Genomic DNA, 13,742 nt, shown 5'->3' on the forward strand with positions numbered 1-13,742 from the left:
ACTCCTTATAAAGTCGAAAGCAATAATAAAGATAAACACGCGATTTCAATTCCATTTACTTTTCTGAACTATTAGGTACCTATCTATAAAATGTAACTACCATGAAAGGATTAAGAAATCGATGTATCTTTTGTAATGATTGTTAAAAATGTATTGTAACCACATCACAACATCACACGTACCTCGTAAAATATTTAAAATATAAAAGCGTATATAAAATTATTTTAGTATCTCTCTAATAAAAGAGAGAACACCTAACTGTAAGCTCAAGGTTTTTTCAAATATAAATTTTACTAAAATTTTCTTGACAAGGGCGAGTCGCACTCACGCACGTAGGTAATTTCATCGAAATTGTCTTACTTAAAAGTATCTATTATATTTTGTTCAAACCAAATTTTATTGTTTTAAATTACTTACTTCTTTGTAAAATTGCTTTCAAAGTAAAAGGGGAGTAACATACTAAATAATTATAACCTTAGAAGCTAATATTTCACAAAATACTGACATTATTGAAAAAACTGTTTTAACAAGCACTATATCATTGACTGAATGCAAGCTATTAAGATCCCTTAAAATATGCTTGATTATTTAAAATAATATAAACCTATGTGAAAAGATTTAGTCTATACCTCTCACTTAAAGAAAGAGGCGTACGAGTATAGTAAAAAGTGAGTAACTTCCATCATGGAACTGAACGATGGTACTAGTGGCAAAGAACGTACTTTTATGTTCCTGTCGCTTCTTCTACAGTGAAACGATGTTTCTCTTAAAGCAAAACTATAGGCATTTGAGAATTGCACCAGTTGACATAAAAATAATTTGGATGTACTCGCCAATTAAATTAGTGGCACAATAAACCAAACACGTGATTGATAAGATGAATAAATATAAGCTAGATATTTTATTACAAATATATTGTTTTTTTTTATGTTAATGGTAAAATAGCTAGGAAGCTATCAAAATCTATGCAATTTTTCATGGAAAAACCACTTATTTATCCACTCTCTAATATCTTTTTCAGCTATTTTTAGCTTAGCATTATTCCAAAAATATGTAGACGGTGTACTTGATGGCTTTTTCTAGGGGATAATGTAAAGAAAATGAATTGAACTATTTTGAAAGAAAAAGAGTTTTTAATTGGAGCAATCATCCACAGTACGAAATATTTTTTTATCATCAACAATTTCTTTTCAGATGCATCCTACAAAAGTACTTGGTCTTCACATGCCACATCACAGGGTTCACAAGGTATGTGAAAAGTTTTCTTAATTTGAACCTCTCATATACATTATTATGATTTTTTAAATATTATCTCTTTTTTCCCTTTATATTGCTCTGGCCGGATGGTCGCATAATAATATAATCCTTCTCCTTCAAGTTATACGAGTATGTAATCTTCTTTGACAAGTTCTCAATCTCTAGTGCCTTAATACATATGTCATAATCATTCAAATTCTTTTTTTTTTCGTCTTCCGGTGACTTTTGTTACTTTCAGTGGTATCCTTGTATAGCTATAGCTTGAAATATCAAGCTATGAAAAGTATTATATTTCTATACCTAACAGAGAACCGTTACCTATGCTTGGTAATCTGGTTATTTATTTAGGTATATACAAATCAAAATTAGTGAATCCTGAATATCTTCCAGGAGCGATATTATTCAGTTTACCTAGTAGAAGTGTCATATCCGACCTAACCATAATTACTTACGATTCCGTACATACCTTCAGCTTAAAAAAATCTCGACGCGTAAAAAAAACAAAAGCCCCTAAAATGATTCACGCAAGCGTAAAGCGTACGGCGCGCGCCGGCCACGCGCCGCCCGCGTTTACAATGAAACCGTAATTTTTTGATTGACACTTACAATATTTCAGTAAGTGATGCAATATTTTGATGATTATCATTCGTACGGTCCATGGGCGCCATTAGCGACACGCTCCGCTCGTCTCGTCTTATTGTTGGCTGTGCACTCAGTTTTGGCTACATGATATTTCAATCAAAAGTTGCCGTTTAAGATGGTTGGTGTAAAATTTCCTATTTATATTTAATCCACTTTGTTGATTTATCGAAATATTTGATAAAAATTTTACGTACAAAATTATTTAAAAATATTACAACCAAGTAAGGTGAAATTTGATAATACTACTTATGATATAGGTTCATTTCAAGCATACAATACCTATATGTATGTAACTAGTCAAATTTTTAGAAAACATAATATTAAATGTTTATAAAACATTGTATCTAAAACGCAATAGCAAATCAAAATCATCAAATAAAGAAAAAACAATAATAATGTAAAAAAATAATTCGGTTAATAATATTTTTATCATGAAAAAAAATAAAAACAATATGAATTTGGTTTATTCCACTTTGGTCACCTGGGTAATCACTACTAACTAATCAAATAACATTATCATTTGACACACATTCAAAATAATTAAAAGAGTACTGTAATAATCACCATTACAGAATTTACAACGATTAAAATTCAATAAATAAGGTGAAGACAACAAATATGAAATACAAGATTTGCCCTTCGGGGTTGCTCGCGTCGGACCGTGACGGCTTGGAACCCCAGACAATCGTTACGAACGATTTACTCGCCGCACCCCTGGGACCGATTATGGGGTGTATTGTCAAACTATACGATATTTTATTTCGTTTACAGATTGAAATATGAATTATAAAATATGTATTACCCATCATCTGAATATATAAATATAATATAATCACGTCTATATCCTTTGTGGAGTAGACAGAGCCCACAGTATTGAAAAGACCGAAAGGCTGCTTCCGACTGTATAATGGAATTGAAATTCAAATAATGACAGGTTGCTGATCGATTACAAGAAGAATCTCAAATATATTTGCCTTTCCATTTGTTTCCTTTTACGACATTGATGAAAAAGGTCCTATTCTAAAGTGCCAGGAAACACACAGCACTTTATCTAAATACATGAAATACTTATAAAATGTATCTTTTTTAACTAATATTATAAATTTAAGAATATTATATAAAATTTAGATTTTGTAGTTCGAAAAACCAAGATATTGAACTTTGCTATACTCCTTCATAAATAATAAATATAAACCGTCAGATCCGTTTTTTTTAATGTAATGTTTTAAAATATGTGGTCAATTTGATTGTAACAGTGCTACGCTATGTCGTAGCTTATAAAGAATTATGCGAGTAGTTTTCGACTACTGTCTTAATCGAGTACTTCGCTCGCACCCCGTGGCTTTTTAAATGAACTTTAAATAAGTCCCAAAGCTATGGAGCAATGTTATTCATTAAGAGAAATTTGTGAGGTGGCACTGTGACGAATTTCATAGCGTTATGGCTAAATGATTCAATTTTATTGTGTAGGGAATGCATAGTCAAAACATATTTTTCAATATGTTTGACGTCGTAAAATTATTAAGACTTTTCTGTTTATATAAGATTAAACGTTTTTTTTTTATTTGCATTATAAGTAGGTGTTACTACCGATAGAGGTGCAGAATATAGAAACAATATGTGTTTAACTAATGGTCCATGAAGTCTGGTCAAGATCATACTTATAGCAAAAAATATTTATCGTATATCATTGAAACTGAACTGTAAAAAATAATTTTGTTTCTACACAATACTCGTATTTATGGAACTCTTTTTTGCGCATCGTGTCCCCATGATTACTTTTATTTAAGTATAGGTGATAAGTTTAATTTTACTTTAGCATGAATATTCCACGTAAAAGAATTGCGGTCGTTAAAATTATTTTAACAAATCGTGTAAGTAGGTAAAATTAAAAAAAAATGGAAACTAAAGTCATCTATTTGAAAACGAATCAGTGGGGCGGCAGTAATTACAGCAAAAAGAAATCAAACTTAATAACGTTTTCTGCGAAATCATTAACGAAGTTAAATTTAGGTAAAAGGCATAAAGAGCTAGAAATAAAAAAAATAGACGCGAATGGTGAAATAAACCAAATCTTAAACCGGCGTTTGGTTGCGCGGACGAAGTTAGCGGCTGCGAAAATTAGCTGAAAGTGGCTTTTGTCGCGATCCTCGGTGCTCTTCACTCGCTTTATATCTTCAATAAGAAGGAGAGAGAAAGGAGATAGAGGAAAACCGCTTCAGGCGTGAGGAGGGAAGCCGTAAGCACCCTATTGTTTTGCGCCCTATGAAGCGAACTGCGTAGTTATGTATGGCGCGGAGCATTGTAATTTAAAATGAAAATCTCAATGTTTTTGTGCATCTAGATAGGGGGAAACTGCTTTCTATTCAGAACTGTATCTGTTAATATGCTATGGAGCTATAATTAATAGATACTTATTTTTATACGAATGCAAAAAATGGGGGCTATTAAAAGAAATGTGAATTCATCTATTCTTTCATTTGGCGATTTTTAGAAAAAACCAGTAGCATATGGTACAATAATAAGGTTAAAAATATTTTAGCTTATTGCTTTGCAATTATTCATAACTAGCTTTTGTCCCGGTCTTCACTACCTTGGCAAATAAAACAAGACTTTCTTTGATCGTTTAAACAAAATTTTATCTTCTTTCTTTTCTCATTTTCAAAATGAGTCCCACAGAGTGTTTCATCTTAATATCACACACAATCGCGACTTAATTAAGGGTAGAAGGTGCAAATAGTCATAAAACCAGAAGGCCTCGTTGAGCTAGAATGATCTCATCATCAAATCTGTATACCTATAGGCTTGAAGGTTCACTTAAATAAGAATTTGATCACATCAATTGAAAAATATAGTATCGTTGCATTACGTGTAGCATTGTGTACCGCAAATCTAGACCTTAACCTTTGTCTGATTTGTCCTATTCGAATCCGTTCACATTTACAACCATTATGACTTTGTGAACTTGAATTCCCAAAGTGTCTTTAAAATCATAGAAATACACTATCACGACACCAAGCTGGCCGACAAATATTTGAGCTCACCAACTCAACTGAGGTCAAAACAGAATGGCGCCAGTAGTTCATCTGACATGTTTGTTTGAATAATAATAGTTGGGGCCAAGCCAGATCAATCATGGAATACGATATGTTGACGCACCGTTCGATTTTTGCAAAATATTTTGCAAAAGCGAATAAGTTTTTAAGTAAAATTAAATCGTGTTCGAAAGGACGTAATGACAAAAATCGCCTTTCTAATTGCTTTGCTTATACAATCATTTTATACATATAGGTACCTACATAAATAAACTAAGGGTAAGCAGACAAGACATAGGTACATACATACAATCATTGTCAGTTTAGGGTCAAACCAAAAAGTGTACAATTGAAACATCTTGAAATTTTTGCTTTGATTCGATTGCCTTGAATTTTAAATAATGCTTACACTGTTAAATTGTCTTTCTAATTCGAACAAATTGTTAGCAATTAAAACAACTTTTATCAACAGCAGATGCTAGAAAAACATCGAAAATAAAAAAAACATAACTACTAATAAAAAAGAAGAGCGGCGATTGTCAACCGCAAATTAGATATCTCATTAACTGAGATCAAAGCTGAGTTGGCGAGCAACGCCGGGTGTAATAATAAGTGAAGGGCGCTCCGGGGTATTGTTTGTCACGCGTGAAGTGCCCGGGATTATCTTTCGGGATGACACGGCGTGGTGACTAAAACACCACTTGGGGACTTCAATGAAAATTGTTTGTTCAAAAGTGAACGTTTGAACAACGTTTGAACAGCTTTAAACTTATAATTTTGTTGATAAGTATATTGCACAGGAATTGGAATAAAAGGCAAGAGAAATGACATGTGTCGCACGCACACAGTTGTACAGCTGTCAAATAAAACTCAGAATTGAGATTTGAAAACGCTATAGTGACCGATGATGCAGAACATTTACCATTACTTACTCTATAATCTACTTAAAAATCTATTTATTCGGTGGTAATTTTATTTTTATTATTATCCTTATGCATGCAGCCTTGACTTTTGCGTTCTTGCTTGATGTGAGTAGCACGAATGAAAGAGTAATTTTAAATGTGATAGCCAAATCGTTTTCGAAATCACAATGCTATTAACCCTTATGATATCCCTTATATCCCTCAATTTCAGAGTTCATCCTGACGATGACTTCCTGGGAAGTTCCTATATAGCTGTAAAAGTAGAAAGATTTCACAGGTACAATTGAGAGACTGCCACCTGAGCACCACGACCAAAAGATTTTAACGATACCAAGACTTTGATTACACAGCAAACCAGTTACCCACTACACTACAATCCCCTGAATGGCCTATACTACCAATACCCCATTTGTTCCTTAATTACCATTAGCTTTATATCATCGGCATTTCAACAACTGACTATTTCTTAGGGTGCACAGCGCCTCGGGCGCCTACCACTAACACTATACTGTATCACCCTCAAAATAGATATTATTTTCCCATGTTGCCAGGCCAGGATTACATCTCTTTGATGTTGAAATCAGATTTCACGCATAGTTACCGGCGCAGCAACACTGGGCTTTGATTTTGGTGTATTTTTGATTCCATGATTTACGCTCCTTTAGGTTTTTTAAAGGGTAACGATTGTTTTGATATTTTGAACGCATTGTTTGAAAACACCGTTGCTGTTTCAATGTGTGAACCTCTTGTAAAAAAGAGGTCTTAATACTCGTTACCGTCGACTTATCTATATGGAGTGATGGAAAGAACAGAACAGAAAGAGCAAAAGAGATCTGTAAAGTTCGTAATAAATTAAAGTCACAATGGAATCAATGTAAGTACCTAATTTATTTATTGAAGGGCTCAGGTCGTAATGCGAGAATGTATGTGGTTCATAGAATCAATAACGTGCAATAACAGCTATATAGCTTCAAAGCGATAATCTTTTAAATTATTATATTTCTATACATTGGTAGTAACTGTAACTACGGATATATATCTTTACTTTTTTGTGGCTGACTTAATTTTAAATTAATACGATCCACAGCACAGTGAACGTTCAAAAGCCCTTATTTTTCCCCTAAAATAATAACATTGCACTGGTACAAATACGATTCCGATGATTGGAAAAAATCCGTAATTTGCCATTTCTTTGTCCTTACTCGCTCGCCATTTGACGACTGATTGTTTTATACAATCTTTTGAACACAATGAGAGCAAATTGTATTATTGTCTCATTATTGAGGGCCTGAATGGTTCTAATAAACGAAATGTAATTTTGAAATAATAATATTCGATCAAAGTTACTGAACCGAAAATGAAAATCTTTTCGTAAAACTGAAAGTTTGCAAAACATTTTACACGTTTTTATACGTTAGTTTTTATTGTTTAATGTTACAAGTTTTGATATCTCTAAAGTTTCATATAAAAATCTTTCGATGGCCGTTGAAATGGTTTTTATTAGATCATTATAATGATCCGATTATCTGTCTTCATTATTTTATCTCATCCTTGCGTATTCTTCGGAGCCTGGGGTAGAATACTTTTCTTTTAACTGCAAATTGAAATTTCAAATGTTACTTTGTCTGCTACGCTTCCACGCTTCAACAACAACAAGTTTTTGGTACAACTTGGTAGAGATAATCTACAACCTTGCTTTATTGGCCAAAACCTTACCTACCTTATAAATACTAAAAAAGGCTAGCCTATTCACGAGCTAAAAAAAGCAAAATCTAGTTAAGTATGTCATTGTTTTTTTGAAGTAACAACTCTACATGACGCAAAATGAATTTATAACCATTTGAACTGCAATATGTTATTCTTTTCACATTTTAAACGTTCTCAAGGGGATTACTCCCCCAAAATCCAAATTCGATACCATGGCGTATTAAAAACATCATTATTTTATGAAAACTTAATAGTCTTAATAAAAATAAAAATAGTTTTTTAATTAGGAGATATCGTGATCTTGTCCTTAAATCTGCCAAATGTTTATTATGATAAATTTTAGCAAAATTTTGGGTTTTATAAGTAGGGATCTCATTCTGTTTTATCATTTAACGGGTTAATTTTTATTCATTCATATGATCACGTCTATCCCTTGCGGGGTAGACAGAGCTGCCTTGAATGATTGATAGGCCACGTTCAGCTGTTAGATTTAATGACAGAATTGAGATTCAAATAGTGTCAGGTTGCAAGCCCATCACCTAAAGGAGAATCTCAAATATATAAACCTATCGCTTAGTCACCTTTTACAACATTATTGGGAAAGAGATGGAGTGGTCCTATTCTTTTATTTGATGCCGGGTTAATCAAATACACTTTTCTTGAATTATTTTTATTTGTTACAGGCTATGGCACCAATTCACTGTCAGCCATGTCAAAGACGACACTTGAGGCGCACACGCATTTACGTCAACCAGGTAAGTTAGATGTAGTGATTTTTAGTTGTTTTGTGCTAAGAAACAACTCAAGTATATAACGAAGGAAAAATTACTAATGTGTAACGCTTACTTAGTAGGATTAAAACTTCCCCATTACTAAAGTTATATTTTCTTGTATTTAAGTAAGTACTAAAAATGTTTATCTCTTGCAACATCTATATGAAATTTGAATAAAAATAAATTATAAATCTGTAGGTATTTATATTTTCATTTTTAAAAGAATTAACTTTAAAAAAAAAAGATAAGCCCAACGCCTTTCTATCACGCATGCTAAACAGATTTTGTAAACTTTCTATGTAGAAGATCAAAACTAGGCCATGATCATTTTTTTCACGGGAGCGAAGCTCTGGAAAATGCTACTAAATCATACAAAAGCCATCTCAGAATTTTTCTATTACATTTTTACACGCCCGAGCCGTCCTAAGAAATCCCATAAAGTGAAACGTAACGAACTATAAATTTTATTTTTCGCCAGGGGACGGACTGTTTGCCCTCCACGGTCAGTTACCCTGGGCACATACGAGAGCAACGCGTTTGCCCCATTGTGCTCAAACATATTCCGATGGGGCCCAGGGAAAACAAATTTACGTGACAGATTTTCTTTTTGTTCGTATTTCATTTTAATTAGCTTTTGGAAGAGTCTATTATCTTTGTAGAAACAATTTAAAAGTAATTAAGTAAGTTAGTATTGGTAAAATGACAGGTAATATACCAATACATATGATAATAATGATGGAATTTAGATTCTCAAAGTAACAGCACCCTGTCACTTAGCCAATCGGAAGCCCAAAAAACGTTCCAAGTCTATAAGGCTATATTATTAAAAGAACAAAATGAAGTGACAGGCATCACGGTTCTATTTCATTAGAAAATATTGGCGCGCGTTGTTTACGCTCGTGGCCGGCGCGTGGCGAGCTGACAAGCGACTTGAAGCTGGCTCGAATTACAAGGGATCACTTTCTTTTTTATTTCTGCGGTTATACTTATCTCTGTATATCAATCAGTGACGTGTATAGGTAGACGGGATAGGCTGATGTAGATAAGACGAAAATGTTTAGTATTTATTGCCTACGACTATTTACGCCGTAAAAGCTAACTGACAATATTTTAAACTCTCGTTTAACTCCTTATTCATTATCACTCCCAATAAAAACTTCTTCCTCAAGGTCAACTCTCTCTGCCTGTATATTTCATGAAAAATTGATGCCTGGGTGACCTAGCGGAGCTCGGTGTTTTTTGTTAACTGTATTACATGCCATCAGAAAATCTACAATTATCATAGAATTATTACAAGCATAACCCAAATTCCTAATCTGGTCGTGGTGGGTTAGGTTTCAATCCTACGTGAAAATATGGGAAAACTGATCTTCTTACTTATTAATACAAATATTACCCATTGTAGATATAATATTACCTATAAGTTAAACTGTTATTTAGGGTGCATTATGCAAAGGTGTAGTGGGGAAGCGCCTTTTAACACTGATTCCTGTATTTGTACAATTCACTCGATTTGAACGACTTCTATACATGCGATGCGCATTAAAGTTGAGTTAATTTGTTAAACTTACTGATGACAATTAACATAAAGTTTTGACTTAATCATTTCACTGCATTACATTAAACATTCATTATAAATATCTATAACTCATCCATATCACGTATACATGTATGATCTATATCTAACTCTCATTTTTGACCTTCCGTTGGTTGCGATTCATCAGGATTGGGGTCGAAAGTAGGTCAGGATATATCTTGTTACTCACTTCTCTTTGATATCTCGGTCTAGAATGAGCCTCTTTTTTAGACTAGACCAGTTTAGATGCGATAATCAGCACTTGATTTGAAGGGATCAAATTCAAAACACTTTTTCCCGGGGAATATACTAAGTTTACTTTGGTACCTCTAAAGGTAACCTCTTTGTTAGATTTCACTAAATGTGTTATATGAATAGTTTAAGAATGGGGCTTATAAGATTTTGAGGTTTGATTGTTATCTGTATATCACTGTATATTAAAGATTGTTATTCTTTATTACGAGTAGTATTGCTCGACTACATTAACTAAGAAAGATTAATTAACATTTGCTAACTTTTGAACTAACTTTGAGACTGTCTCAAATCTATGTAATTTGTCTCGTAAGTATAATATTTATTAATGCTGAATCTAAATAGTTTATGATAAAACTGTAATATGATTGATAATTATTTTTTATTATACCTATAAATTCCTTTGCCAACAGTCTTGAAGAGACTGGTAGGCTACGTTCGGCTATAGGGCTTAATGATGGAATTAAGATTCAAATACAAGAAGAAAGTGCCGTGTGATTCCCAGCACTTTATAATAGGACCACGCCATACCTTCCCATGCTAATAATCTTAAGATTCATCATCTTTAAAAAATATCCTTTAGAATTCCGAGAATAAAATATTGGGCAACAAAACAAAAGAGTAGCAACTAAACACAAAAACAGTGTTTCCAAATCCAAGTTACCCCTGTTTGTGTGGCGTGCTTTCTTTGGGCGCGTCCGATCAAACGCCAGCAAACAACTAACGTTGTTTAAACGCGCCGCCGTGTAGCGTGTCGTAATTGACTGCTTGTCACTCAAAAACTTTATTGTGGTTTGTACTGCATCACAGAGCAAACAGGCGACGTCTGCTGTGTTCTGTGTTTTAAATATTATAACGTACATACTTACATTCGAGCTGTGGACCAACGAACTTGCATGAAGAAAGTTATGAATGTAGATGAAGCGGAATAAATGCAGGGATCGTGGCAAGTGGAAAGATGTAGTCTCAGCTTATCGCAATTGGAAAGAATCGTGATTTCATGTAAATCACAGAGCAAATTAAACTGTTATTTAAAAACTGCTTTGTGGTTTATACCTGAAGTAAGGGGGAGCAGAATGTACCTTGAACAAATCGGGGACGTCCTCGCGGGATATCAATCAAATCAAAATCAAATCAAAAATATTTTATTTAACTCCACAAGTTACACAATAGATAACACAATAATAATAAAAAAGAGAAAACAATTACAAAAACTTGTTGGAGTCCTGGAGACTCAAACTAGGCCGGAACCTGTATCTTGGGTCACCAGGTCCCCTTGTTACTTCCGATATTACAAATGTGAAGTTACACAGTCTTCTGTTATACATACCTATATATATTTATTTATTAATTTTATTCTTATTATTATTTTTTATTTTTTTTAAGACATAATTTCCAAAATGCTCTCCGTAGCCTCATAATCTAAATCAATGAACCATTCTTTAAGTTTTAGTTGAAATTCCTTTTTTCTACAATTATATAAATCCAATTTCTTATTAATAATATTATACAACATTCCTCCACGAAAGTCATAAAATTTATGTGCAAAAGACGTATTTACGAATATACGCTCACAGACTGCATACTTTCTTCTTTCATCGGCCATATCCTTCTTTAAATTCGCGAGAAGGGTAGAATGTATACGCGTAACCGTTGCCGATAATCGACGAGCTTGCATGAAGAAAGTTATGAATGTAGATGAAGCGGAATAAAGGCGTGGCAAGTGGAAAGATGTAGTCTCAGCTCACTGCAATCGGAAAGAAACGTGATTTTATGTAAATCACAGAGCAAATTAAACTGTTATTTAAAAACTGCTTTGTGGTTTATACCTGAAGTAAGGGGGAGAAGAACGTACCTTGAACAAATCGGGGATGTCCTCGCGGGATATCAATCGACGAGCTTGCATGAAGAGAGTTATGAATGTCGACGAAGCGAAAGAAATATGCTTATGGCAAAACCTTTCCTTACTTACATTGCCACTACTGTTTTCTATTTTTTGTCGCTATAAAACCGTTTTAGCTGACAATGTCTACTCTCCTACTTTCCATGCACTATTTTTATACGTTTGGTAAAGATTTTTAACCATAAACCATTTAAACTGATGAGATAATGAAATAATTAGGTATTCAAGTTTTTGTGTTGATTTAAAACTGCGCTAGTTCCAAATAGTGCCAAAAATACCTATAACAAATAATCGAGCAATACATACCCAACGGTCTTAAAAAGACCGAAAGGCCACGTTCATCTGTATAGCTTTATAATGGAATTAAAATTCAGGCAGTGACAGGTTGCTAGCCCATCACCTTGACGACATCCATAGGAAAGAGGAGTGGTCCTATTCTTTCGTGCCGGGAACCACACGGCACTAAAGATCGAGCAATAGTAAAACAATTACGATCCTATAACGACAGGTCACAGATCGAAACGTCAAAACATATCTGCAGGGCATAGTTTATTGAATCGCAGTACTGCAATCAGGGCTAATGCGGGGGGCCGTGAATTGCTTTATACCACTATGTCCCATACTTCCGCTACAATTTATCTATAAAATTGCATTTGGTTTTAACTTCTCCGCTTTTTATGACATAATTATTCTAAAAACCAAATGTCATCATACCTTCATATATATAATCACGTCTTTATACCTTACTGGGTAGACACAGCCAATAGTCTTCCTAAAACTAAAAAGCCGTTCAGCTTTATAGTTTAATGATAATGATGATAAAATATTTTATCATTATATAAAAAGAGACAATTTCTTTCGAAAAAGGTTCCTCATTAAAATAAAAACACGTCATATTTCTTTTCTATCATAATGCTTCTGCATTATTGATGAAAATTGTCATGGAAGATATTTCCAAAATTTAAATACCATATTTTGAGTTACCAAAAGTTCTCAATGTGTGCTCCCCCACAGTGTCCCCCACACTTCCAAAAAAACACACACCGATACAACGATTATGCAGCTTTGTTTTGTAAATAGTGAATCAGTTGTTTATTTATTATTTATAGTGTTTTCACTAATGCATAACATTTTTGTTTTTTTGTCAAAAATAAGCCAAAGGATTTAAAGTTTTATCCTGACAATCAAATTTATATCCGACACATTCTTAACAACGAGACAAAAAGAAATCGGGAGCAAACCTTTCGGACCCAACCGGATAAAATCTGAGCTACAGTAACGACTCCCAGGGGACGTAATGCACTGCAATCTATTAATTATCCTTTTATTATTATTTTATTGCCTCCACGGCATTGTCTGGCGGCCTCATAATTTCTCCCAAATTGTCGGTTGTACTTTTTCGGATTAATGTCTTGTCTTTTGAACTATACCTACGTATCGTTTTGCACGGTTTTAGAAAGCTTTCGGGTTGTTACGATAATGATTAAACTTTGAAACTTTTGGCCAATGATGCCATCGGGATCGCAAAAATGAGAATAATTGTAAAGAATATAGAAAAAAGAAAAATATATTATAGTTATATTCGTAATAAAGTATGTTAATGTTCCATCTCTACCTGTTTAGATTTGGGCGTTTCGGTGATTTCTTACAAATAATTCAGTTATATTGCTCACG

General features: G+C 33.5%; 1 protein-coding gene across 1 annotated transcript in view; it reads left to right on the plus strand.

Annotated features, from left to right (window-relative positions):
- The window catches only part of LOC106130618 (DNA-binding protein D-ETS-3), a 70,715-nt gene that overhangs the window by 37,153 nt on the left and 19,820 nt on the right, over window positions 1-13,742 (plus strand). Inside the window, exons 4-5 of the mRNA XM_060953740.1 lie at window positions 1,195-1,248; window positions 8,248-8,319. Of these exons, the coding sequence (XP_060809723.1) occupies window positions 1,195-1,248; window positions 8,248-8,319 (126 nt within the window). The remainder of the gene's footprint in view (window positions 1-1,194; window positions 1,249-8,247; window positions 8,320-13,742) is intronic.

The sequence above is a fragment of the Amyelois transitella genome, chromosome Z (assembly GCF_032362555.1).
Source record: "Amyelois transitella isolate CPQ chromosome Z, ilAmyTran1.1, whole genome shotgun sequence".
NCBI classification, from domain to species: domain Eukaryota; kingdom Metazoa; phylum Arthropoda; class Insecta; order Lepidoptera; family Pyralidae; genus Amyelois; species Amyelois transitella.